This window comes from Leuresthes tenuis, unplaced genomic scaffold (genome assembly GCF_036924035.1).
Source record: "Leuresthes tenuis unplaced genomic scaffold, fLeuTen1.0.hap1 SCAF_6, whole genome shotgun sequence".
In the NCBI taxonomy this organism is placed as follows: Eukaryota; Metazoa; Chordata; class Actinopteri; order Atheriniformes; family Atherinopsidae; genus Leuresthes; species Leuresthes tenuis.
The window spans coordinates 25,364,769-25,390,775 of record NW_027325360.1 but is presented as its reverse complement, the minus strand read 5'-3'; the positions used below and the strand labels follow the sequence as shown (position 1 = coordinate 25,390,775).

At 38.4% G+C, this 26,007-nt stretch overlaps 1 protein-coding gene across 1 annotated transcript in view; it reads left to right on the top strand.

The window, feature by feature from the left end:
- The window catches only part of galnt9 (polypeptide N-acetylgalactosaminyltransferase 9), an 88,100-nt gene extending 62,307 nt beyond the window's left edge, over window positions 1–25,793 (top strand). The window contains exons 7-11 of the mRNA XM_072388435.1: window positions 14,685–14,870; window positions 16,411–16,548; window positions 18,667–18,762; window positions 24,517–24,684; window positions 24,834–25,793. Of these exons, the coding sequence (XP_072244536.1) occupies window positions 14,685–14,870; window positions 16,411–16,548; window positions 18,667–18,762; window positions 24,517–24,684; window positions 24,834–24,980 (735 nt within the window). The 3' untranslated portion in view covers window positions 24,981–25,793. The remainder of the gene's footprint in view (window positions 1–14,684; window positions 14,871–16,410; window positions 16,549–18,666; window positions 18,763–24,516; window positions 24,685–24,833) is intronic.
- Window positions 25,794–26,007: the final 214 nt, after the last annotated feature.

Here is a 26,007-nt window from a genome sequence, read left to right as displayed (position 1 = left end):
CTTCCACTTCACTTGGGCCTTACATCATCCCAGACAGAGCTATTACAGTGTGATGGCAGTTTACACTTAAATACTTATATATATTTATGATCTTTAATGTAGGTTGGCTTTTTCTTAAATTCTTTGTAATATACACGAGGGGGGGAATGTTCCATTCTATGGTTGTTAGTTCATTTACATTGATATCAAAAGTAAAACCTGCCACACTATTGGGTCCTTGGATGATTTGTCGGTTTGTTATTGGAATAAATCCAAAGTAGCAAATTAAAAACTAGTTGAATATAAGATTTTCTCTATTCCTCACTAAGTGCAGAAATGATCATACAAATGTATTTCTCCATTTCTTATTAATTAATGCAAAAACAAAATTGGCAATGACAGAAAGAGAATACAAGAAAAAACAGTTTTAGAACATGTTTTACATGTTCTCCTTGTGTCTTTCCATCCATTTTCTCTGGTTTCTCTGGCTTCCTCCCGCTGTTCAGAGCGTGCATGTTAGATGAATCTGTGATTTTGTATTAACTCTAGGTGTGATTGTCAGCTTGTGTGGTTGTTTGTCTTGCTTGTTTTCTGAGTTATTTGATTCTGAGCCCTGTGATGGATTGACAATTCATCCTCTTGCTCTGTGACAGTTGGGACAAGCTCCAGTCCCCCTATAACCTTTAAAAGGACGAAGCAGGTACAGAAAATGGATTGATAGGACTCTTAAAAAAGGAGAGTAAAAGAGTTATGATGTAGCTGACAAATCAAGCTGAGGAATATTGATGCATAACAAATAATACACAATATCTACAGTATAAAACTGAGCTCAGAATAATTAATAGCTGTGAATAACTTGTCAAGTTAATATGCTACTGATTCCACGAGACAAAATGCATCCAGGTTGGATATTCAAGGGGAACTGGAGGTAACAAAGAAACTGCAGGTTTTTCATAACTCAGAGAAAAGACATGCCAATGCCAATGAAAGGTCCTTTCATCAAACCAGAGTTACATTCTTTTTCAGTGAGTCTTATAAATAACCAGAAAGCTCTCTTGTTTCTGCATAAAGCAGTGATAAGCACTATAAGCACTTGTCGCTCATTTTGTGCTAGACTGTGGAAAAATTCCACTGTGAAGATTGACGGCTGGCCATACAATAGCCGTTATCCACTCTCTTTTCCTCATTCCAGACCAGTTCAATCACTTCCAAGGGTACCCAAGAGCCTTTTTAGTCTCATTATGAAGAATCATGTCATAAGCTGGTGACAAAAAGGGAAAAAGACTTCAGATTTTGTTTGAAGCTACATCCACATTTAGAGTCCCATATGTGATATTCCTTACATCATATTCAAATCTCGATTTTAAAAAACAATTTGATGACAAGGAAGGAAACTATGAAGGCTGAATGCTACAGATCATTAAAGTACTTACAAAAAAGGTTGAAACAAGCAATATTCCACTGTGTGTGGTGCTCTGTTTGTTTAAATCTAAACTTCTTTTTTGTAGACATACTCGCAAACTTGAAAAAACACAATCACAAAAGGTGTAGAGCTTCAGAAGTGACTTGGTTGGCTTTCATTTTACAGGAAATACATCACCACCACTGTGTGCATATATACAGCCATGGCCACTTCAAAAGCTTACCTAAACAAGACACTCAGAGATCTGCGTGATGTGGACATCTATCTTTAGATAAAAGTCATCTTTATTGAGAAAACATTCAAATATACTAACAGTGCAAAATTAGCGTTCCAAAAAAAGGACAAGATTAGACAGTATAAATGAATTGATACTTCATCTTACAATATGAAACATTTTTAATTTCAAAATTCCAATGAAGTCGATGTAACCTTAATTATTTTGTATTTCTGTTTGATACGTGCAGCAAGTGGAATAAAGTTCACAGTGCCTCATATTTATCAAGGCCCCTAGTTGATTAAAACTCCATCAGACATGGGCATATGCTTTTATTGATAGATTAAATCATTACTAACTTAACCCCCTTTATTAAGACCTATCAGCGCTGTGTGTTTTGGGAGGATCAAATCCATAGTTCTCTATTTTAATACAAAGGCTAACTGTGAGATGACAGCCAACATTATATAAGATATATAACAGCATAAACTAATCTAACTTTAAAGAAAAAAATCCTTTTCTCTTATGCTCATGTTCTAAAGGCAAAAAGATTTGATAAAAATAATAGAAAATCTCACAAAATGCTAAAAGGAAGATCTGCTGATATTTAAAATTGTGCAGAGTCAAATAATAATCACTGTGAGGCAATAGATGTAGAAAAAGAGCAAGGCGGGCAAATGAGATTGCATATGCTCTTCAGTCAGATTTCTGTGCTGCTTCAATGCTGTAGATCTTTACAGTTATGCTGGGCTGCTACATCTGTTCCTGAAGTGTCAAATTAATTTAACCTCTGAACAGCCCCCAAATCGCTCGCCCTATTTATGCTAGTTTAAAGTCCTTTAGGATTAGGCTTGGAGGTAAAAGAAAAAATATTCTTTCAATCTATTACAGAAAGCATGAGCACCATAATAAAATCTGTTCCTGCTTACTGGCACATCCATCCATCCACTTTCTATACCTGCTTGGTCTAATTCAGGGTCAAATGGGAGGATGGAGCCTATCCCAGCTGCCACTGGGCAGGGTACATTCTGGACAGGTCTCCAGTCTCTCACAAGGCCACAAACAGATACACAACCATGCACACATTCCTTGGGTCATGTTTTTTGGATGGTGGGGGGAAACCGGTGTATCTGGAGAGAACCCAAGGGGAGAACATGCAAACTCCACACAGAAAAGCCCCAGCTGGGATTTGAACCAGGAACCCTCTTTTTAAAACCAAAAATTGCTAAGACTTTAAAATTTCTGTTATGTAAAATTAAGATTGAAATGCATTGTACCACTAATAAGCAATCACTAAAGAAATATACTCACAAGAAAATGGAGTAACGCCCTTATGCCACATTGAAAATCAATATTTGCTGCATAAAATGAAAGTGGCAATATTCACTCCACGAAACATTTGTAGCCTATATGTTCAGTCATCGAACAATTGCTTTTCTCATCCTAACAGGCTGAGCTTACCTTCTCCATCCTGAAATAAAATCCCAGCATATTGTCCTTTCACTGGTACCCTGGCTTGTCAAATGAAGTGATGCCAGGAAATTAAGCAGCTAAAGAAACATTGTTCCTATTCCAGTGCATGCTTTTGCTTTTGGGGCTTTGCTTTGCATTTGTATTTTTAGTCCCAGTAGACATTTTACAAAATTTAAACAATGCGTGGTCTGCTCCATTCGGAAAGTTGCAAAACATTTAGAACACTGTGGCTTTTGAGTGACAGCAGAGAAAGTGCTAATCTCTGCTTTGTGATTTAGACCTTTTCCACACTGTTCAAAACTATATCTAATCTAAATAATGCACTGTTATATACTCATTCAGGTCCTGTGTTTCTTCTGTTAGTGCCAGCTTTTGATTTTGGTATTCCAAAAGAAAAGATGTTGAAATGACTCCCTTCTATTCACCAGTCGTAACTACTTGTATTACAACTTATGCTATACATGCCACAGGTTGTTCCAAATAAACTTTTCTTAATAAAGTTGCCTCTTCCTCTCATATCACAATCCTTGTTTTTTAATAGCCAGTTTGCGTAGACAAAGTAGGATGATAATTAATGAATACAGTCAAGATGAGCTGGTAATCATTATTTCAAGGGACATGATGACAGGTGCAGCTTCAAAACAGTTGGTAGATTGAGTCACATGTCACTTTTGTTTTATTCTGAACAGCTGTAACTCTGATATAAAAACAGAACATGGACATTTTAACACAGCTGACTGCCTCACAAGCCATCTGGATTTGTAGATACAAATGGTTTTAAAAGGAGCTGAAACTCTCCAGATGTGTTAGTTTGTTAAATGTAGGATGATGAAACGCGTATTATGATATTAACCACTACGTATCTGATTTTACGATACAACTTTGATTTAACGCCAAGTTTTTTATTTTGGTCTGGTCCATTGGTATAAATGCAGAGAGCTCTCTACTAGAAATTAAAATGTTTATCTCTCTATATTCATTTCTTTACTATTCTAAAATAATCTACTCATGAACTTTCTCTGGAAGGAGGTATTGTTGAAAAAAGGTCACGTGCTGGTAAGCAAGTCAAAGACAGTTATGCTCTAAGAAAGCCCAGCTCTTTTGAAAACAGCAACTCTATCTCAATTCATAACATATATCCATCCATCCATTTTCTATACCGACAGTCCGTTAATCAGGTAGCGGGTGGGCTGGAGCCTATCCCAGCAGTCATCGGGCGAAAGGCGGGGTGCACCCTGGACAGGTCGCCAGTCCATCACAGGGCCACATAGAGACAAACGAGACAAACCATGCACGCTCACACTCACTCCTACGGACAATTTGGAGTCACCAATTAACCTGACATGCATGTTTTTGGATGGTGGGAGGAAGCCGGAGTACCCGGAGAGAACCCACGCATACATGGAGAGAACATGCAGACTCCACACAGAAAGGCCCCAGGCAGGGATTAAACCTGGAACCCTCTTGCTGTGAGGTGACGGTGCTAACCACCACACCACCGTGCAGCCCATAACATATATCAATAGAGTTATTTTGTAAAATTATTTTTTGAAAAATTTTTTTTTTATCAGACCGTTGGTCAATATTTTCAACATGCTGGGATATTTAGATCACACAGATAGTAGCTTGAACGTGTGTTCCATACCACGGACAGGATGAATCTCAGTTGTGCTTGAATTAGACTCCACCTCCAAGCTGCAGCCCTCTGCAGCGAAAGCAGTCACCTTGAAAAGGACATGAGCATCGTTATGAGTGGCAGCCATCTGTGGACAGCAGCCATTCTGGCACTTTCAAAATCAACAGCGTGTTCATGTCTATCAAACTGCAAATGACAGTGGGCACTCACCATATGGGAGCCTTTTTCAACAAACTGAGTCATTCCAAAGCTGAGAACCTATTTAAAACCTCTGAGGGAGGCTAATGTTACACTTTAGCAAATGGAAGATGATAAATGTGAAGAATTACTGGATAAATGCCACAATGAGGAAAGTTGGGCAAGACCCAATATACCAACCGATCTGGTGCTTCCATATGGTGCAGCTACTTTCTTCTCAAAATAAAGAAGGTAAATTTAGGAGTTGTGAGTGGATGCTAGTTTACATTTGGCAGTCTTGATCTTGATTTCGTTTGGGAATGTTGGAAGTTGTTGTCAACACTTCTCTTTTTGCACAGACTGTAGCATCCCAATTACAGGACTTGAAGAGCTATAACATGTGAACATCCTTCTGTTCTACATCAATACAGTCAACAGAACAGTAACAATAGCATTGAATATTGATCCAGGGTTTGTCTCTTTCAATGCCTGCATTATTTAGCGGCTGAATCAATGTGTTCAAGCTTAATGGACTCAGGTTTACTTACTCCATTGTTCATTAATGTAGTTTCAATGTGAATCTGTGTTGCAGACAAAGACAAACGAGAATAGATGCAACTGTAAAAGACTCAGTATTGTTTGAAGAATTACTGCAGCTGCCGAAGGCATTACTGCCAACATATGGCAAATTGAAACTGCACTGCATATGCTTTGCGGCGTGGTGAAATTTATCTCAGGGTTTGCATCAAATCCGTTACATCACATTACAAACATGCTAATGATTTGCATTTATGCATCAGTGTGTGCTATGTATGCAAAAATGACAACATATATTAGCTTGTTGTCTCGTCACGTTCTGCTGATCCAGGCAATATGCATGATTTACATCACAACATATTGGATTTGAGAAGCGTTCTTTGCTATTTGATTAAGGCATGTAACATACTGCACCGTCTGGAACTTCCAGAGCATAAGTGTACCCCAGAGAGTTTGGTGCCATTTTGGTGATCAGGGCCAGAGGAGAAGATAATTAGACAAGGCTTGTCATTTTAACTGTTATTGATGAGAATCATAAACTTGATCAAAAACCTCTTTCAAGAGTGACTGCAGATACTCCCTCTTAAATTTGAAGAATTCATGTTAAAAGCACTTCACATGACATGCATTTCACATACTTCCACCATTCGAGACAACTGACACTTAGAGAGACATACTCTCTTTGTAGACTGTATCGTGTAATATACTAACACTTCACAAATAGACCAGCCCAGTCATTCTCAGAGCATTAGTTAATCTGTCCACGCAGTTGCATCTGTTGGATGTCCAGGACTCTGGCTGAAAACTTAAAATGATCTGACAAGGCCAAAGTATTTGAAGAGTACTAGCTTGCAATGATTAGGTTGCACCAGCATATTGGCAGGAATATCAAAGACGGAGGGCAGCGACTGGGTGGAATTAGCTTTTGACTCACACAGTTAAAAGGGCCTCTACATCCATCACTCTCTCCATCAACACACTCTATACTATAGATGTATGTACTGAAAAGGAAGGAAAAATGTATGAAAGAGGTATGTCAAAAGAAGTAAGAAGAATGAAATGAAGTGATGGACCTTAGGGACTCAGGCTCTTTTCCAGCCAACAGAGGAGGGAGCCCTCAGTTCCCAACACTTTGAAGCATCACTCATCTTGACACCAGATTTTAGAGGACAAGAAAGGATTATATGAGCATGTTGGCGTTTCTGTCCAAAAAGATTACTCTAACGCAAATCGTCAGCAGTTTATGAGCAGGTGAAGATAGGAACAAAGAGTCTTAGTCTGATAAGCAAAACATTGAAAAGTATGATTTTTTTTTTTTTTAAGTGTGGGTTGTGTAAAGTATTTATCGGTGTCAGTATATTACCTGAAGTAGACATAGAATTTAATACTGAGATGCTATGTAATAAGATAGAAACACATAGCTACCAAACATAATTACCTGAGAAGAACTGTTGATAATGCAAGAGTTATGTAATGTAAGAGTAGTGGTTCTGTGCTGACTGATAAGTTTAATATGTTAACTGAACACAGGGTGTCCATGAATGCCTTGGGCCAGTTCTTCACTTCTCATCAGTATGTCCTGATAACTCAACATCTGACATATAAGGTCCTGTGAGACTTCCAGATCCAGATTAACTAGTGGCTAACTGAACATTGTGGTGTCTCTCAATCTGGACAAAGCAGCAGTGATATATGTAGCAATCACAAGTGACTGCAACATCATATGAGATGCTTGAAAAATACTTTGGGCTGAAACAGGAAATTATGAAGATGTAGGAAGTGAAGGCAACTCAGTGTCACTGAGGGCTGTGATCCAAAAACATCAGAGATCTCCAGCAGTCCCAGGAACAGCTAAGCTAAGGTAGAGGTCCCGAGCTAGAAAGAGCAAAATAATTTCTTAATGAGAAGATATAAATGCACACTCTGGTTAGCTTACACCCCAATCAGCATTTTATGACATGTCTTTGAAACCTTGCAATATCATCCTGCAAAATGTCATCTCTTGACTTTAGAAAATGCAGAGAGGGGAGCTTTCAATTAAAAATGGGGTGTGTAGAATTCCCCAGATGCAACTGAGGGCACACAATTTATATCAAGAGGATACAGTAAATGTGCGGCTGATGTTCTTCCCAGGTTAATTGGAAAAATTTCCATTTTAACTTCAGTAAAGTTCTGCACACAGGTCTACATTGTAATCCACTTAGCAGTCAAAGTTAATAAATGATAATTACATGGTATGCTGGCAAGAGGAGCCAGGGATTGAATAAGCAACCTTGTGATTAGGAGAAAACTGGGATGGTACGCAAATATTTTTGGTTTTTAGAAGCTGAATAGGGTACTTATTTTGACTGTGTACTCATGTGGAGCTTCTTGATTAATGCAAGTGCACAGTCCTTTCCGAATGCATTAGTTACACTTCAATATGACAGTGTGTCCAGTATTTGAAATGTTATTTGTCTGCAAACCAAATCTAGTATTGAATATTTACAAAATGAAAATGTATAGCTGTTGAGTTTTAAGTAGTTATGGTGATTTTTTTTCTTAAATACATGGAAAACAGATTTTATGGAGTTGCTCTAAGTTGCCATTATTCCATCTAGCTGAGCAAAATATTGAATAATTAAGGCTGTTTTGAAATTAAAATGATCATTTATATTGAATGAAGTCCTAGTGTCTGTACAATAATTATTACACAGCAGTAATTAACTTTCACTAGAGAAACTGAAGCATTTTCAGTTTGTTTTGTGAAGTAATAGCAAGTAGCAGGTAGACTGTCCAGCTGATGGGACAAGTGAACACAGAAAAAAAATCTTAACTCTTACATTTTCTTTTTTGTTTTTCTAATATCAGTAGGTTATATGCCACATAATTTAAATGCCAGTAAATGTGAGTCGCTATAGCACACAACCGTTTGGTAAGAGCTGTACCCTTGTAAAGAGATATATGGTAATATTACATTGAGGAACACAACAAACCTGAACTTTCAATACATTTCTCAATAAAAATGTATGTTCATCTAGAATATCAAAAGCACTATAATATGAAGAGGTTTTTAAGCCTAAAAATGTCACCCAAGAAGAGGAAACCTAAACTAGAGACACAGATGTCTATGTTTGTGTTGCTGAAAGTGGCACAAAGCTGTGTCCTCTTTGTAAAAACATCAATACACCCAGTGGGACAGTTAGTAGCTAATAGATAATCTCAGTTATGTTCAAAATCTCATTACATTCGCACATTTCTTGACACCTGCCAGTATCTGTTTGTAGCTGAGCGGCATCAGTCATGGGCAGTAAATGGCCGAGGCAAGTAGAGATGAACTCCGACTGACCCGTGACTGCTGCTGCGACACTCATCTGGGCTATCTGCGAAGTCTCTGTTCATCACTGGACGATAGCTTTTCTCCCTGCCTGTCAAACGTGTCAGCTGTCTTGTTAGATGAGGCATCGCATGAAGTCTGCATGAGCTCCGTGCAACCTTTCATCATCGTATTCCATGTTCTTATGTGCTCACTGGTTCCTTCGGCCCTTTTCTACTTTCCTTTTTGACCATTAAGATTCAAATGGGTAATGTCTTCCCTGCAGTTACCGAAAAGGTTTGCACTGCTGGCACTGAAAATGAGCAGCCTTGATCAAGTGTTTTTGAACCTTGCTCTTGCACTTACATATTTGTGAATTAATACCTTTACATTTTTACCTTTAACTGTAGTTAGTTTTAGCAGCAGATGACAGTGGCAGTAACAGCAGGCATATCGAGTGTTCATATATCATGCTGTGTTACAGCATGCCCAGCGGCCCAGCCTTGCAGAATATGCATGACATGTTTGTCTGCCAAACACCTGCTGAGAACCAATTGAGCCTGGTAGTTTGAAGCCTCAGGCAGCAGGTGGTTTGAACAGCTTTGACTAGTTTGCATGTGTCACTACTGAAAAGTTTATCAAGTCCTTGAGGAATTCCAACCAAAGCAAACTGATCATACCCCTTCTGTACTATTTTCAAACAGTTGCGATTTCTACCTGCATGAGAATATTTTGTCACAAAAATGTAGTTAATGTAAGTAGTTGAATCCAGCACCAGTCTGCGCCCTCATCATGAGCCTGTACATGCTATATTTTCCCCGTTTATCGGCTGTGTAATGGTGCCGATTGAAGCCTGTTTACTGCTGGTAATAGCTTTTATGCTGATGTTTTCTGTAGCCTCGTGCTGCTTATTAGGCAAATGGTCCAGGTGCAATTAACTAACTGCATGTACAGAGACAATTAAATTAGATTAGCTATTACATTAGCCCTACATCAAAGATCTCTATGTTAAGTGCTTCCACTTAATGATGCAGGCTGCAATTTCATGAAAGGTCACCTCCAAATGGACACAAATACAGTCCTGAGGACCAGTGAGTGGGATGATATATGAGGCGTTAGATAAAAGCTATTTTATTTGATATTTAGATTTTGTTGAATTTTCATCATTTTAGAACATTTATAAGCACAGTCTCTTAACTGTAACATTTCATCCACCTCTTGAAGATCTAGGTCCTCTGTAAGATCCATTGTCTGTTCATACAAAATGCCAGACATCACCTGTCCTGTGAAAAACAAAAGATTTGAAGGGACTGGGTTATGTTTTTTCATTAGGAAAGCGGTTTTGAAATGTAACAAACAGTTCTAGCCAGTCTGTTGAGTACCACCTGCTTTTCCTCCACATCATCTGACCAGTTATTCTGTCATGTGTGAGGAAAGGTTTAATCAGCACTGATGATCCTCGAGAGCAGAGGTGACTCCCTGCAGATGTCTTTACCAGGTTATTTCCTGTTAAATTAAGTAACAAATGTACCTTTGCCTCCCCTAATCTCTCCCCTGGTTCTATAGTCAGCAATGGATGATTAGCCTTCCACATCACTAGACGGTCTTTAAATGTGAAGAATGAATGTCACATCGTAACCAGATATCTGTTGCATTGACACAGTCCATTAGCTCTGTTACATGTTCAAGTGAACAGAGAAGTCCTTTCAATTATGTTCAGAACAGAAGTCAAATCCAAAACAACTAAATCAAAATATACATCTTCCTCAGTTATTTCAATAAAAAGAAGCAAAAAAAGGACATATGGTCTAAAAAACACCATTAGATTGATAAGTACTAACAGGGGGCTGTTTAATTTTTTACTTTTTTTAAAAATAGCCAACTCATGCCCCTAATAACCCCTTAGTGTTATGACACAGAGCTGTACACAAGATAAAACTATGCTTCAGGAGATTAGATGTAGTTTACGGAATCCATAACTGCTACTCTGTAAAGCCTTATTGTGTACTTCTAAAAGTATGATACTGTATCCAGTAACACTCCACAAAGTTTATTGTGAAGCAGAGAAACTGCTGTCGGTTTCACAAGCCCAGTTAGCTGACAGGTTTCTGCCCTTCTGGAAATGGTTGAGGAAATATTGATCTGCAATTCGCTGTTAGTGCCAACTGCTAACCACAATTACGCATATACAGTTATCTATAAGTGCTCCACACACACACATGCGTAAGCACACATTGTGTTAACACACATAGATATCTTCACATTTTCTCTCACACACACAATCTATTGATTTTACACAGGAAACATGGATAAAGGAACCGGAGAAAATCAGCATATATAAAGAGTTTCTCGAGGTGATGAGTGGGATCTGTAGGGACTAAAAGCCAATAAATGTGTGTTGCACATACACCCACACAAAGACACCAATCATGAAGGCTGGTGGGTTAAAAACTACTTGTCATGGGGCAACGGCAAGGCAGGTAAAGCCGACTCTAAATCACAGAGGATTTTTTTTTAAGGCTAAGGTCATTGCGGTTGATCAGCAGTGAAGATGAGAGGTTAGCCAGTCAAGAGTTTTTTGAGCTAAGGTTGGAGCCAGCAGACTGCTTCACCACTGATACAAATGAAGCAACAGGGGCTTTCAGGGACAGAGTAACAGTCGGACGCGTTTATTAACGCACAATTAGACAAGCTTTCATACGCCCCTTGAGCTTTACAGAAACATGTAAATTAAGTGGGACTTGTTAGAGAGTGTGGCTCATTTATGCTGCACACTGATGGCTCAAGGCCCACAGTTTCAAAAATCTCATCTGCTCATAAATTGATGAAATTTACTTTGGCGAATTGATTTTTTATTTTTTTGTCTTTTTTGTGTGTCTTATCTGAACAGTGTTGACAGTAAAACCGTATTAAAGTCGAATTATGTTTCTGACGTCCTTTGATCTCAACCTGTTCATAACATACTCAAATATGGAAGATAATTATGCACAGACTTGGAAATACAGATAATGAAACAATATTTGATGATCAATCACTGGACATATTGTTTGTGAATTGAAAAGACACCTTCCTCACTCAAGGATTCTCATTACTTCAACACTATAACTGAAATTACAAAAAGGTACTACACCTGATGTATCTTGTTCTTCTGTGCCATATAGCCCAGCTGTTGTAGCTTTAAGAAAACATATTAATTAGTCCTAGTTTCCCTGTTTTACATGTTCCCTTGTTAAAATGAAAGTGGGAACTTTATAGCAGTTTATTCTGAGTCTGTATGTTTTTGTATTTTGGTTTATTAGTTCCTATGTTATGTTCTGTACTCTAGTTCATTTCTGTCAGTCTTCTTATACATCTTCTTGTATATCAGGTTCCTTACTTCCTGTTTCATTTTGTTGAGCTTCCCCCTTGAGCATTCTGTTGAGTTTACTTCCACTCTTGTTTCACACCAGATTTTCAGTGTCTGATTGCCACACCTGATCCTCATTTGTTCTCACCTCCAGAGTATATATCCTCCAGGTTTTCCTTTGTTCTGTGCTAGGCCATTGTTTTTGTCATGTTTTGTCAGTGGTCTGCCGCTTTTTTTGGTCAGTCTGTCAATAAGTCATTCCTCTTTGTTCAGTTCAGTGCTCCAGCAGCGCTTTCAGTTTTTCTTATTAAAAGACCATCTGCCAGTTTTCACCTCTCTTTACAGTCTTGCATTTGGGTTCTAAGTTAAATTCAGATCATGGCGTAGTCAGTTCCACATCCTGCCTTTTAGCCAGAAATACTCACCAAATATGTGTAGAGAACTACCAAAAATTGTAATAATTCACTACTTCCAATAATCCCCAAAAGATTTAGACTAGTTTTGAATTACTTTTCTTTTCCAAAATGGAAAAAAGCTCTTTTAACAGCATTTTTTATTAGAAATTTGATAAGAATATTTGTCAAATACAAAAGTACAGCACAGATTTAACAGCCAGTCTTATTATTTAAGATTAATATTGTAATTAACCTTAGATTTGCACAGTGAGTAGCACAGTCATTATATACTAATGAACTATTCATTTTTTGAACCCTGATTATATGACAATTGCCTAGCCTTGGTCACCTGATACATCCATAGCTCAGCATGAAAGGGTGGTCCTCTTACAATCATAAGGTCAGTGATTTGATCCCATGCTTCCTACTCCCCATGTTGAAGTTGGCTAAAATGTACTGCTTGTTCTAAGTGATGTTTTAAGTGATCAGCGAGACAAGAAACGCTCTAAATACAGTCCATTTACCCTTACAATTTTTGACCTCATAAAACCTAAAAGTGCCTGGTTAGTGTTTCAGTGATAAATTGGAGACAGTGGCATTCTCACAGTGCCAACATCTGCTGATTGAGTTTTTTTAAGGTTGTAATGTGGGGCAGTGAACAGAGCAAAGTCCTGTAGTTCTGTTTTAGCCTTTTGAAGGAAAGAAAGCTCCAAACATGACTATTGTGGGCATGCCTTATACCAGAGGCTGTTTTTACTTCCAGGTCCTTAAATCAACACAGCAATTGTAACACAGGCATATTTATTTTCTTTTTTTTCTGCATTTAATTGAAAAAATGGTTCTCCAGCAGTACTCTCCTCAAACGCCATTAAGTAGGTATCATTTTGGGGTGAGGAAAAAGCTAATGGATGAGAACATCTGTCACACATTGTGGTGATCATCATTAGGAGACGGTGGGTGGTGGTGGCGGCGGCAGTTTGTACGGTAGGAGGGACATTACCATATGCTGTGGCATCCTGGTTTCATGTCAGAATGTGACTGCTGGGCCACCTTCCCACAGCATGGCATACATTTGCAGATATCCAGATTGTTTTTACAAAGGCAGTCATTATTTTTGCTGATGGATGTTTTTTTTCTTTATTTTTTCTTCCTTTTTTTTTTTTTTTTTACAATGTTTTGAGAAATTCCCTTTTCATTCCAATGCAACTGCCTGACTATTTTGTGTAGTTGGGTTCGCAAAATCTCTGCAGTCAGTCACTACTTACTGCTGTGACTGATGTTGTTAAAGATGACATTTATTTAGTGCTTGGTTTTCATACATAAGTCCCTGTGCTACAGGCACAGCACTCAAGGTATCAGGGCTTCCTGCTTACCATTTGTAACCACTGCACTTTGTGCAGATTGGATCAGTTTGGCGTTCATGTGTATTTGCTGTAGCTCTTTTCTCTCCATCTTATATATATATATATATATACATATATATAGACGTGCCTTGTGTATATATATATATATATATATATATATACACACATATATATACTGAATATGCTTGTTTGACCTTTTTCCTGCAGTGTTAAGATTTGCTCTTAGTTGTGAGAACATATGAATATAAAATCTAAAATATCAAATTTGTCCACTTGCTACAATTTTGTGCGAGATTGCGTCACTGTATTAACAAAGTCAAAAAATGAATGTATTTACTTTTAGTAAATGGTTTTGTCACTCCTTTTATTTGTTGAAAAGATTTACACAATGAAGTCAAACAATTTCACAGATATGGCTGATCATTGACCGATTGGCTTACCGGCAGCTATTTTTGCTAATTTTTTCAAATTTATCAAATAGATTTCTGAAGTAGTTTACTGACTAGGTAAATTGCAAGAAACGTGAGATATGACATTTTGAAAGAAAATAAATCAGAGAAAAGTATCATCAAACAGGAAATAGATAGAAAGGTGTGATTTCGGGCGGGCCTTTCTTTAGCTTAACAAGGAGATTGAGGCTTCAAAAGAGTAACCCACAAACCTGTGGTTCCCCTACATCGTAGTTTTTTTTTAATGAAACCAGAATTATCTATTAATTCTTATATTTCTTGTATGATTTGACTCCACTTGTATTCCCCATAGGTTTATCTGTATTCAAAAAGGCCATTGAACTCCAGCGCAAAGCCCTTTGATTTAAACTAACTTTCCTTCTTTCTGCTCTCTAGGTGTGGCAGTGTGGAGGAAGCATGGAAGTCTTGCCATGTGCCAGAGTGGCCCATATTGAGCGTACCAAGAAACCCTACAACAATGACATAGATTATTATGCTAAGCGCAATGCCCTGCGGGCAGCCGAGGTGTGGATGGATGAATACAAATCTCACGTCTACATGGCCTGGAATATTCCCATGAATGTAAGAATTTCTCTGTCTTAGATCACTCCCTCTCTCAATCCCTTGAGCTCCTTTTGCCCCCTTTCCTCACATCTCACTTTCTCATTCAGACTTGCAGCCCATGTCTCCAGAGACAGTAGTCAATAGAAACTCGAAATTCAGATTTCATCCCACTTGACCTTCACACTGGCAATAGGCAGAGCGAGGAAGCATTTGAATCTCAGTCCAATCAGAGAGCGGTACACCACGCGAAGGAGACGTGCCTTGTGTTTAATCAAAATTTTCATGCACATCACTTTAGCTTAATTGCTTTCAAGGGTCTTTTGAGATGAGTTGCAAAATAGTAAACAGCTGCTTTTATCATTAAATAGCTTAATATTGAATGCTAATTTCCTCCTTAGTCACTCAGAATGAGATGACTGTCAATGAAGGACATCAGCGAAGGCCTCTTGATGCTGTAAGAAACAACACACTGATGTTGCCAACAAAATAATAACCAATGTGGTAGCCACACACAGTTCTGATATGCTGCTGATACCTGCATGCCATCGTAAATAATGCCTAAAAGACCGTTATCAGAGAACTCTGTGCCAGCCGGCTAAATGCTGCATGTGTGCAGCATGGAGGAGGGGTGCCATGATGAGGTGGTGGAAGGTGAGAAAGTGACCATTCCTTGAGTGTTATTACAAACACAATGACATGTTATTACCCCAACTGTCCAGTGGTGCAGAGTTATTTTGTGTACAGTAAAGACTTAATCCCCTCTAAACCCACCCATACACACTCACAGATTCTTGCTATTGTCTAAGGTGCCTGCTGAGAACAAAATTACTTTGGATGGGGGAGGTTTTGTGATTCTTCACAGTGGGCAGCCCCAAGTCCAAATGCCAAACAACCTCACGCTAAAATTGAATGCATTTGTTAGTGTTACTTTGTGATCGGACCAAGAGAAGTGGAGAATTCTGGTTTGAATTAGTTTTTGAAACATTTGGGATTCAAGTTAAACAGCTGATGATGGAAAAGATTTTGCCTGGAAACAGTGTCTGGTAATGAATCCAAAGGTCTACAGACACAGACACATCTACACAAACTTTTTTATACAGATTCTTTTGATATGCATATAGTGGCTATTAGCTGTGACTATACATAATTAGTTTATTTGTGTACATTAGTGCACTGTATATGCACATACAAATATTGTGTGCGTATATGTGTGTGTGAGCATCAGAGTAAGGCTTTAGGCACCACAGCTATTAGGCATTCCCCCAATCAATCTGGGAAACGTCCTCCATAATGCAGGCATGGCTGTGAGGGCTCATAATTAAGCAGCTGATTAGAATTTGCTCAGCACAGATCATGTCTAATGAAGGAACAATGAAGGTCCCACATGACAGGTGCATCTATCCATCTCTTAACTAAATGCTAATTGCGTCCTCTCAGCACCTGAACACTCTTGCATCTTCTATTTCTCCAGAAGCTTGCACTCCAGAAAGTGAAGTGCCTGCTGTCATTTCTCTGTTTTTTTTTTCTCTCATCTTTGTTTTGTATCATTTGTTGACAGAATCCGGGGGTTGATTTTGGGGATGTCTCGGAGCGCTTGGCCTTAAGGAAAAGGCTGCAGTGTCGGAGTTTTCGCTGGTACCTTGAACACGTCTACCCAGAAATGCGGATCTACAACAACACCATCACATATGGCGAGGTGAGAGAAGTACTTTATGAAAGGAAATACACTGCACATTAATTTAGACACCATCATTCTTTTGCTACAGCAGAGTTGAGCTGTGTTTAAAGAGTATGCAAATGCTGAGGCAGGTAATTCGATTCCCAAATCATGAATGTAAAAATAGAGAACATTTTTTTGAAGGGGTGAATTATTTGAACATTTTGCCTACAAGTCACATCTCTCTGAAAAAGTTATCATCTTTAGTTTGAATAGCATTTCTTTTAAAGAAAGGAGAGATCTAATCATGCATGATTTGTGCAGATAAAGTGCCAGAGACTATCACTGTGACCCTCTCTATCAAACACCCTTACACATGAATGAAGAGAAAATGACTTCACTGTAGCTGGTCTGGGGTAAATGTATAACTTTGTTACAGCATTGCAACATCACCACACAGTATTAGATGTAATTTCCTTTTAATGAGATTCATATAAACACTTATTTGTTTTCCATTCCAACTTGATTGCTTTGGGCTTGGCTGTACACTCTGCACAGTGGGGGAGGAAAAACAGGCTCAAGGCAGTTCTTCAGCTGAGCACACTCCTGAGTCATACACTATTTGGAGACTTGCTGAAATGCACCATTTTTTCCTCATATCAATTTAAATAATGGAAAAAAAACAGGAAATTTAGAAAGCCTTGCATGTCAGCAACATCAGAATTGACCTCAGAATTGAATTCATAAAAGATGTGTAAAGATGTGTAAATTTACACATTTAGATTTACCCTGCTGAATGTTTTGGCTCTCGTATGCAGCTAATGGATTCCTCAGAGTGGCATCCACTTAAGTAGTACTATTTGAGATTGGTTGACAAGCTGGGAAGCGGTTGCCTTGTGTTGCCACACAGCTACTGCAGCAGAAGTGAGACTCATCTGTCACTGAGCATCAGCGCTTCGCTCAGCCATGCTGACCAGACCGGCCAAGTGGAACCATCCCTGACAACAGCACATGATAGATATGTCACAACCTGGAAATGAAGCCATATGCATTCAAATCACACAGAACTGAAGCTCATGTTCTATGCACACTATCCTCTGGCCTAGAGGAGAGGTAGAAACAGAACAGTGACTGGTCACTGCATGAGGATATCCTATCAAGGCCAAGGTCACTTTTAGATAATGAAAAAAAACCTCTGTTAGGTGAACAAACCATAATGGATCAACAGGACATAATGCAACTTGCACTGAGGAAAATAGATATTACCAAAATCAAGGGGCAAGAGAAATCTGTTATTAGGAACAAGTCATTGATTTGCCACCACCAACTTATTCATATGTACAACAGACTAATATCTCTGATGGTTTACATGTTTGTGGTAAACTAAAACTTTAAAAAATAATGCAAACTAAATTTAGTCTGGCTTAATTACATTTGACCGTTGTCATGAACAAATGCACATGAAACATTCTTATTGTATAAAAATGTATTTTCAATATGAATTTTTTCAGGTCAGCTTTTGGGCTTCTTCTTTCATCCAAAGCAACATTAAAGAATAGTTCTTCCTTGGAATGTCAACATAAAGTAGTTTGACAATAACTCCCCAATGGTCAAATTAAAATGCGCCCTTGATCACAAATACCATTTTCCTCATGAATGTGTACTATTCTGCCATCCTCTATAACCTTGTTGAAACGTCTGCTTTCTCTGCTTATAAAATAGCCTCAAATAAAGCCCTCAATAAAAGGGGAAAGGCCACTTGCTGGGAATTAGAAACAGGCTAACAATGCATTCAAAGCCTTCCACATTTCTACATCCAGCAACTACAAAACAATATTAATTGATTTTAGTTTCTGTCCCAAATTCCATTTGCCTCTGATGTAAGTTCTCCTGATGGAAATGTTTACCCTTACAAATTCTGAACATTTCTGCACACGCTAGCTGCTAACTCCACCTGCTGTGCTGAGGTAGATGGCTCAAGTGGTTTTAATGAAGTCTTTTTGCCTAAGACCTGCTTCTGGAGATAAAGCTGTTCAGAGTGGTGAGAGTGAATCATAATGTTTAAGCGAAGCGAGTCCTTCACATATTCAGTCAATTGAGCCTTAATTGGATGTACAGCACCTTTGAAATCACAGCACCCTCATGCCTTTCTTTCAGGTGAGAAACAGCAAGGCCAGTGGTTACTGCCTGGACCAGGGCTCGGAAGATGACGACAAAGCCATTCTCTATCCCTGTCACGGCATGTCCTCCCAGGTCAGACCAAACTTATCAGCTCTTAGTGTGTCCACATTGACTGCTGTTCATTAAGCAGCAATTAAATCCATAATGGATTTAGTTAACCAGTTAGTGCATCTGACAAAATGTCCCTTATAAAAGTTGTATTCTTTTAATACAAAATCAATTAACAAATTTGAATACTTAGTATCAGATTTAAGAATTATTATTTGAATTATAACACTGCAGGACTCCCCTCAAGATGATAAAGTACAACTCTCCTCTTTATTCTTCATACAAGTTTAATCAAAATTCACAGAAAGAATGGTGGAAAGAGGATTTTTGTTTTTGCAGAGCTAAAGACTACCACACAGATCTGTTGGAGCTATTAACTGATGAAGGAGGTGGATCTAATTTTAACAAGAATGCTGGAGGGAAATATAACAAAACTTAAGATGAGTTTGCTCATTAGTTTTAAAGGAATACAAACACTTCCATGACAATTTATTTTTTAAGTTGACGTTGCGCTGAACTGTGTAGAAGTCATAATGGTCACCAAATTGTGTGTGCTTAAGTTTGCCAGGGGATAGGAGAGGAGCCTCTAAAAGCACAGTATTGATGCTAAATGATGTTTTAACCTTTTGTCAACAAACACAGAAAATTCTTGAAAAGATTTGTTTTAAGACATTTTTCTGAAAATTTCCCTTTTGATGCTGATGGAGGCTGCACGGTGGTGTGGTGGTTAGCACCGTCACCTCACAGCAAGAGGGTTCCAGGTTCAATCCCTGCCTGGGGCCTTTCTGTGTGGAGTTTGCCTGTTCTCCCCGTGTATGCGTAGGTTCTCTCCGGGTACTCCGGCTTCCTCCCACCATCCAAAAACATGCATGTCAGGTTAATTAGTGACTCCAAATTGTCCTTAGGAGTGAGTGTGAGCGTGCATGGTTGTTTGTCTCGTTTGTCTCCCACCCGCTACCCGATTAACGGACTGTCGGTATAGAAGATGGATCAGTGCCTTTTGCATTTATTGCCTGTTCTGCATGAGTGAGGAAAGGCCAGGTTCTTAAACTAATGTCAAACTGGCTTATTTGCAAAAGTTAGGGTTTGAAAACTAGAAGCCCAGACAAATCTGTAGGGTTTATAGGAGTACCTCTCAAAAACATTTTTTGTAGCGTTTGAGTCCGAACATCAACAACACTCAACACACATCTTTGAAGATGGCTAAGTTCCCACGCTGTCAGTCCAGACATTATGTTTCGTGAGAGAATAGGATACTTTTCAAATAGGCATTTGTTGGAGCACGCACCTCGTGATCGTCAGTGAAAATTGATTCTACTTTGAATAATTATTTATTAATCCCAACACAGAACTTGGTAATTAGATTTTTTCAGAGTTCCTGGAGAACTTGCCACAGTTCATCTGTGTATTGAGCCTGTATGTGCTTCTCCTGTCTCTTCACATTGTCCCAAACAGAGACCATAGTATTGAAATCAGACCCCTGTAAGCCCATCTGTTACAGAGCATTTCTTTCATCTTTTTGCTGAGCATGGTTCTTGAAATCGCTGCTGAATATTTTGGGTCATTGTCACACGGCAGAATTAATGAATTTAGAGCCAAACAGAAACCTCCCTAATGGTACAGCATGATGAATGAGATTCAGAACGTCTTGAGAGCCAAAATTTGTCACGCTGACAATCTGTGTGCAGGAGTATTATTACTAATATCGCTTAGGCAAATAGGTCTAGTGTTTGTCCTGCTTGACATATGCAGGGGAGGAGAAGCAAACAAATGCATGCAAGCAAAATTGTAGGGTATGAAATGAGGTTGAAACGCACATTGATGATATGTCAGATATGTTTTATTTTAAACATCTGCACTGCTGACAGTACATGTGCATTTAAAATTAAAGTATAAAATGACAGATTGCAGAATGCAGTTGGATATATAGTGTTGGGCTCACATGATCAAAAAAGGTGCAGCAAAAATGTTTATTTAATAATCTTCTTTTCTTACTATTGAAAATGTAGTGCCGAAGTTAGTCAGTATGTTTAGCAGAAGGAGTCTTAGTGATTTGCTTCTCTTTTCTTTATCATTAAGAAAGAGCAGAATGAAAGGCTCCATGACACTTACTGTTATACTAAATCCCAAAATGAATCATGATCATTTTAAATATGGTGAGGATGTGAAGGACAGGCTAAAAACTGAAATCCACCGAGATGATAGAGCATGTAATTATGAGTATACAGTGGGATGCTGCTGAAAAATGAATGTATTTGCTAAGCACAACCTCCTCTTCAACAGATACCTGAGCAAATGGCACTGTGGGAGGGAGGCCATTGTTGTGATTTGTACTTGTTTTTTTGTGAAATCAAAGCCAGTACTGGAAACAGTCATGCAAATGCAATTCATGCATCGTTTTTCTTTTATGTTCCCAACTTTCCTAACTACTGTATTCGCTTGTGAGTGACATGTTCATTATCTGTTATTTGATGGAGTATTATAAGGATGCCAGCACCTCCTTTTTAGACAGTTCTGTGTGCCCTTTTTATCTGCATCCCCGGAGGATATAAACAAATGGAGATGAACTTTCTTTGTCTTTGTATCATTAGATTACAGTGATGACCGACATTACTGAGAGTGGGCCAAATTCAATTTGTGGAACAGTGTGATTTTGTATTCCTTTTTGCTTTTGTTCCATTTATTTATGAAAAAAATGTGGAGAATAAATCTTCCTTCTCCTGAGCAATGAGAACATCTGCCAGCTCACCCTTTAGAGATCAAGATCACAGCTCACCTTTGTCCAGTAGTACGTTGTGATGAAAGCCTGTGGAAGAGCCTGCATGAAGCTTGAAAAATTATTGAACATTATGCACACTTAGCAATTGTCTGTTCAAGCAAATTGTGAATTTTTCTCTGGGATTTCTTGTAGTCATGGTTTGAGTTTAGGTCTTATTATCCTACAGAACAGCTAAATGTTGAGTCATAATATATACAGGCAGAGGTGTTTTGGGTATTTTGATTTTGCAAGACTCCAGCGTCATTTGTATGCAGTTTAATTAAAGTAACCACAGAGAATCACCTTTCAGCAGAAAAAATTAATTATATCAAAATGGAAAGTAAAGAACCTTAAAACGTGCACAGAAAACAATTCACATTAATTATGTTTTGACTCTATCAGCTGAGATCACTATTAACACAATATTGATTTTTCAGTGTTCATAACACCCCTTGTACAGCCATTACCAGAGTCATAGATGGCCTATTGCTGACCACAAATTTTTGTCCTTTTAGAAATAAGTGCAACCTTAAATATCATTTCTCTTACGTCTCTAACATTATATAGAGACCTGATTTGGTCTCTTACTTTACCCATATATCTCTCCAACAGAACGTTTTCCATTACTGTAAATAATCGTACTTTCTCAATGGCTCTGCTGAGTTGTATTTGTTCCCCAAGGGTCAGTCCTGGGCTCCCTTCTGTTCTCTCTGTGTATGTTGACTTTTGGCCATCTTATTCAAGATCATAATGTAAATTACCATTTTTATGCTGATGACACTTAGTGCGTCACAATCTGTATTTTGTGTTTTGTCTAGTCTCAGTCTTGCCATTTCCTCACCTTCTTCCTCAGTTCCCTCCTGCCTGGTCATCAGCTCCACTCTTTTCACCTGTGCTTTTGTCAGTTTTTGGAATAAATCTAGTTTTACCTTTAGCCCTCACAGATCCAAGTAGTCTTGGAAATCTCACACTTGTCTCTCTGTAAGAACCCTGAATGGCCCAAAATTTCCTTAAATTCAAGACAGTAACTTGGAGGTATTTTTGTTTGGTCCTCCTAAATCTAACAGCTCTGTTACTAGTCTGTTAGAAAATACCTGTCTGTAAGGAGTAATATTAGATTCCAGCTTCAATTTTTGAAGCTGCAGTTAAACATGTTTAGTTATTTTTTTTAAGTTTAAGAGAATTAAAAAAAATTGGTTTTGTCTTTCAGCAGCAGACTAGCAAAAAGTATGCTAATGCACCCTATTCAGATGCCAGTCAGAGCTCCCTCCACCATCACCCATTTGTCCTAAATGCTGCTGTTAGACTCATTACTGGGGCTAGGAGGCATGAACACACCACCCTGAGCTCGCATTTCTTCACTGGTTTTCATATTAATTTAAAATGTTTCTGCTTACATTTAAAGCTTTGGATCATTTTGCCTATCTTTTTGAACCTTTTCCAGTATTTCAGTGTTGCCTTTTTTTGAAAAATGCTTTAGCTGAACACTGGACTCATTGTCTCTTTTGCTGTGTGATTGCTTCATGCATTTAGTTTGGCCATAACAAAATGTCCCTGAGACTGTAAGGGAGCTCATAAATCTCTATACTTGTAAGCATCTGAAGGAATTTCACTCGAATTCTCATGCTGCTCTGCTCTGATCAAATGTGCTCAGTTCAACGCTGAGGCAATGCCAAGCTCCTTATAAGACATTCTCTGGAATACATTGCATAAGTTCAGGTGGGAGGTAGAAGAAAAGTCACTACCAAATCCAGTGTACAAACCCTCCATCTTATATTCACAATGTTGCCATGAAAACAAGAGTTGCATTTGAAACTTGTGATTGGTTTGACCTCCAAAAAGTGATGGCAAAACTTTTATAACAGCTTTAAGGTAATGGACCGTCTAATGTTAATTGACTTGGCACAATCATTTCCTTGTGCTAATTATTTGTTATGTTCTCATTTTAAATCTATTGGCATATAAAATACTTGCCATACTGAGCTGTAAATGGGTATTAGTGTGGATTAGTAGGGTGTGCATTTGGCCAACAATAGTTAACACCTTGGTAAAATCTACTTGGAGCATTTCAACCTCAAGAGACACAAGACATCAAGAATTCCTAGTGAAACTGCCCATTATGACCTTTAGATTGTCGCCTTGTGAGTTGCGCATCAAAATGAGTTCGTAATCTGTTTATGTAAATATCTATCCTTACACAAGATATTTAATTTGTTCTGCACCCTTGTGAGCAGCCCATTAGCTTGAGTAAACCTTGAGAACTAGAACAAAATTACCTAGAAATTTTACCTAGAAATTGTTTCTAATTTCAATTTTAAAAACTGGATCTAAATTATATTTTCTGGCACTTTTATAGAAATCCTTCAAACAACTGAACACTATTTTTTTGTTTTTGTCTTTTTATAAACTTTTTAAATTCTCTATTATTTGTAAGGTTAACTAAGAAATATATTTCATATATATACACTGTAAAGAGAAGTCCAGTAAGTGAGATGGCCTGGGATTGCATCACCTGAAGCTCAAATGGAATGATGGATGAACTTTCTTGGCATGATGTTCCCTTCATTATAATGGGTCCTCCATGTTCCCTTGTTCTAGCACTAGGGATAACAATTACAGTCCAATCTGTTTTGAGGCATTTATTAAATCAAAAGAGAGTAATTACAATATACATAAGCTTGAAATTGTTCAGATTTACCCTGAGACATAGTGATGAACTGGTGGAGGATGTGAGTTAGGGTTGTGTGTGGATGCAAGGAGGAGTTTTGAGGGGTTATGGTGTTGGATAGACAACAACATCAGGTTTGATGTATGTCAAATAAATATTGAATTGAGGAGCAGTAGACACATGCTCTCTGAGCTCATGTTTCAGAACCTTGTTTGCCCACTAAAGCACATTTCCCACATTTGGTTCCCACTGATGTTCTTCAAATGTTGCAGTGTTTATGCCTTGAAGCTATGTTTCCTACAACATTGCCTGAGCCCAGCAGTGTAACACACTTTTTAACTTTGTGTTGCAGCTCGCCCGCTATTCAACTGAAGGCCTTCTCCAGCTTGGACCCTTGGGGTCAACCACCTTCCTGCCTGACACAAAATGCCTCATTGATGATGGCAGAGGACGTACTCCCAGTCTGAAAAAATGTGATGTTGTGACAAGGATTTCGCAAAGGCTTTGGGACTTTACACAGGTGAGAATAAAGTTCTGGTGCTATCTCACTGATCATCTTTAAACAATGGCAAAATGTTACAGAGTGAATGCCAAAGCTGACATCAGAATATATTTTTCCTCAGCATTCCTGTTTGCATTTGGTCTTATTTTTATGGATTTTTGTTGCAGAATGGGCCGATCATCAACAGAGACACAGGCCGTTGCTTGGAGGTAGAAATGTCTAAAGATGCCAACTTTGGCCTTCGCCTGGTGGTCCAGAGATGCTCCGGTCAGAAGTGGATGATACGAAACTGGATTAAGCATCTCAGGCACTGAGGAAACCTCAAAGGAAGTTTTGGTAGCATTTCAAGTTGTAATTGGCTTTCAGACTGTGGGCAGTTCAGAGAGGAGCAAGAATTGGTGGTGCGTTTGTGTGTGGTAACTCACAATAGAGACTGCAAAGCACACTGAGCTCCCCTCAAGCCTTAGAGCTTTGCCAACACTCAGTCTTAAAGAAAAATATGATCAATTAATTTGTTCCACTGAGCAACGCGTTTACACTGGACCTTAAGGCGAGCTGCACTGTTTGACATGCCCTACATTTCTGACTTTCAACTACATGTACAGAACACTTCACCTGAATGCAGTGTTTCCACTATAAAAAAAAGTCTCAGATCACTTGAGATAAAGTGGCGTATGGGTACATATGTGTCTATTGACTTTTCTTGGATTTAAGCAAATAAGGAGAGATAATTGTTGTCAATGGCCACATCAAAGTTATTCTTTCTGACGGCGATGTGAGGAAATAACTTGGGGCATTATGTGCTGCCCTGGTAAAATGTGTAATAGGCTTTAAAGGGGCTCCCCATCCTCTGGATTTGAGGCATTTCACACACACTCACTCAAATCACCACGTTTATTATTTTCTTTGGACTGTATTGCTCAATGTGGACAAGAGCAATCATGTGCCTTTTTTTTCCTTAATTTTCTGCTTCATCTGACCAGGGAATGTCAGCCCCAAGCATGTATAAAGATATTTGAAAATAAATTATAAACAATGTACAAAACAGTCTGACTATAGTAATATATTGAAAAAGTGGAAAATTGATATCTGTCCTCTGATAACGTTTAGGATATTAAAATAATTTTTATGAGGTGCCTGTCTGTCTTTCTCTTTCTTTTCTTAATCAGATCTGCAAATCTGTTGTCAGCATTCGCTCCTTTGCTGTTACATAAAAACACACAATTGTTCAGCCAGCTGCTAATAACGCTAGAACAGTTACTTGTCTTTTGATGTGCCTGTTCTTACAAAAAACTCCAGCCTCCATCAGGTTTCTGGCCCTGTGAACTGTAATTGTTCCAA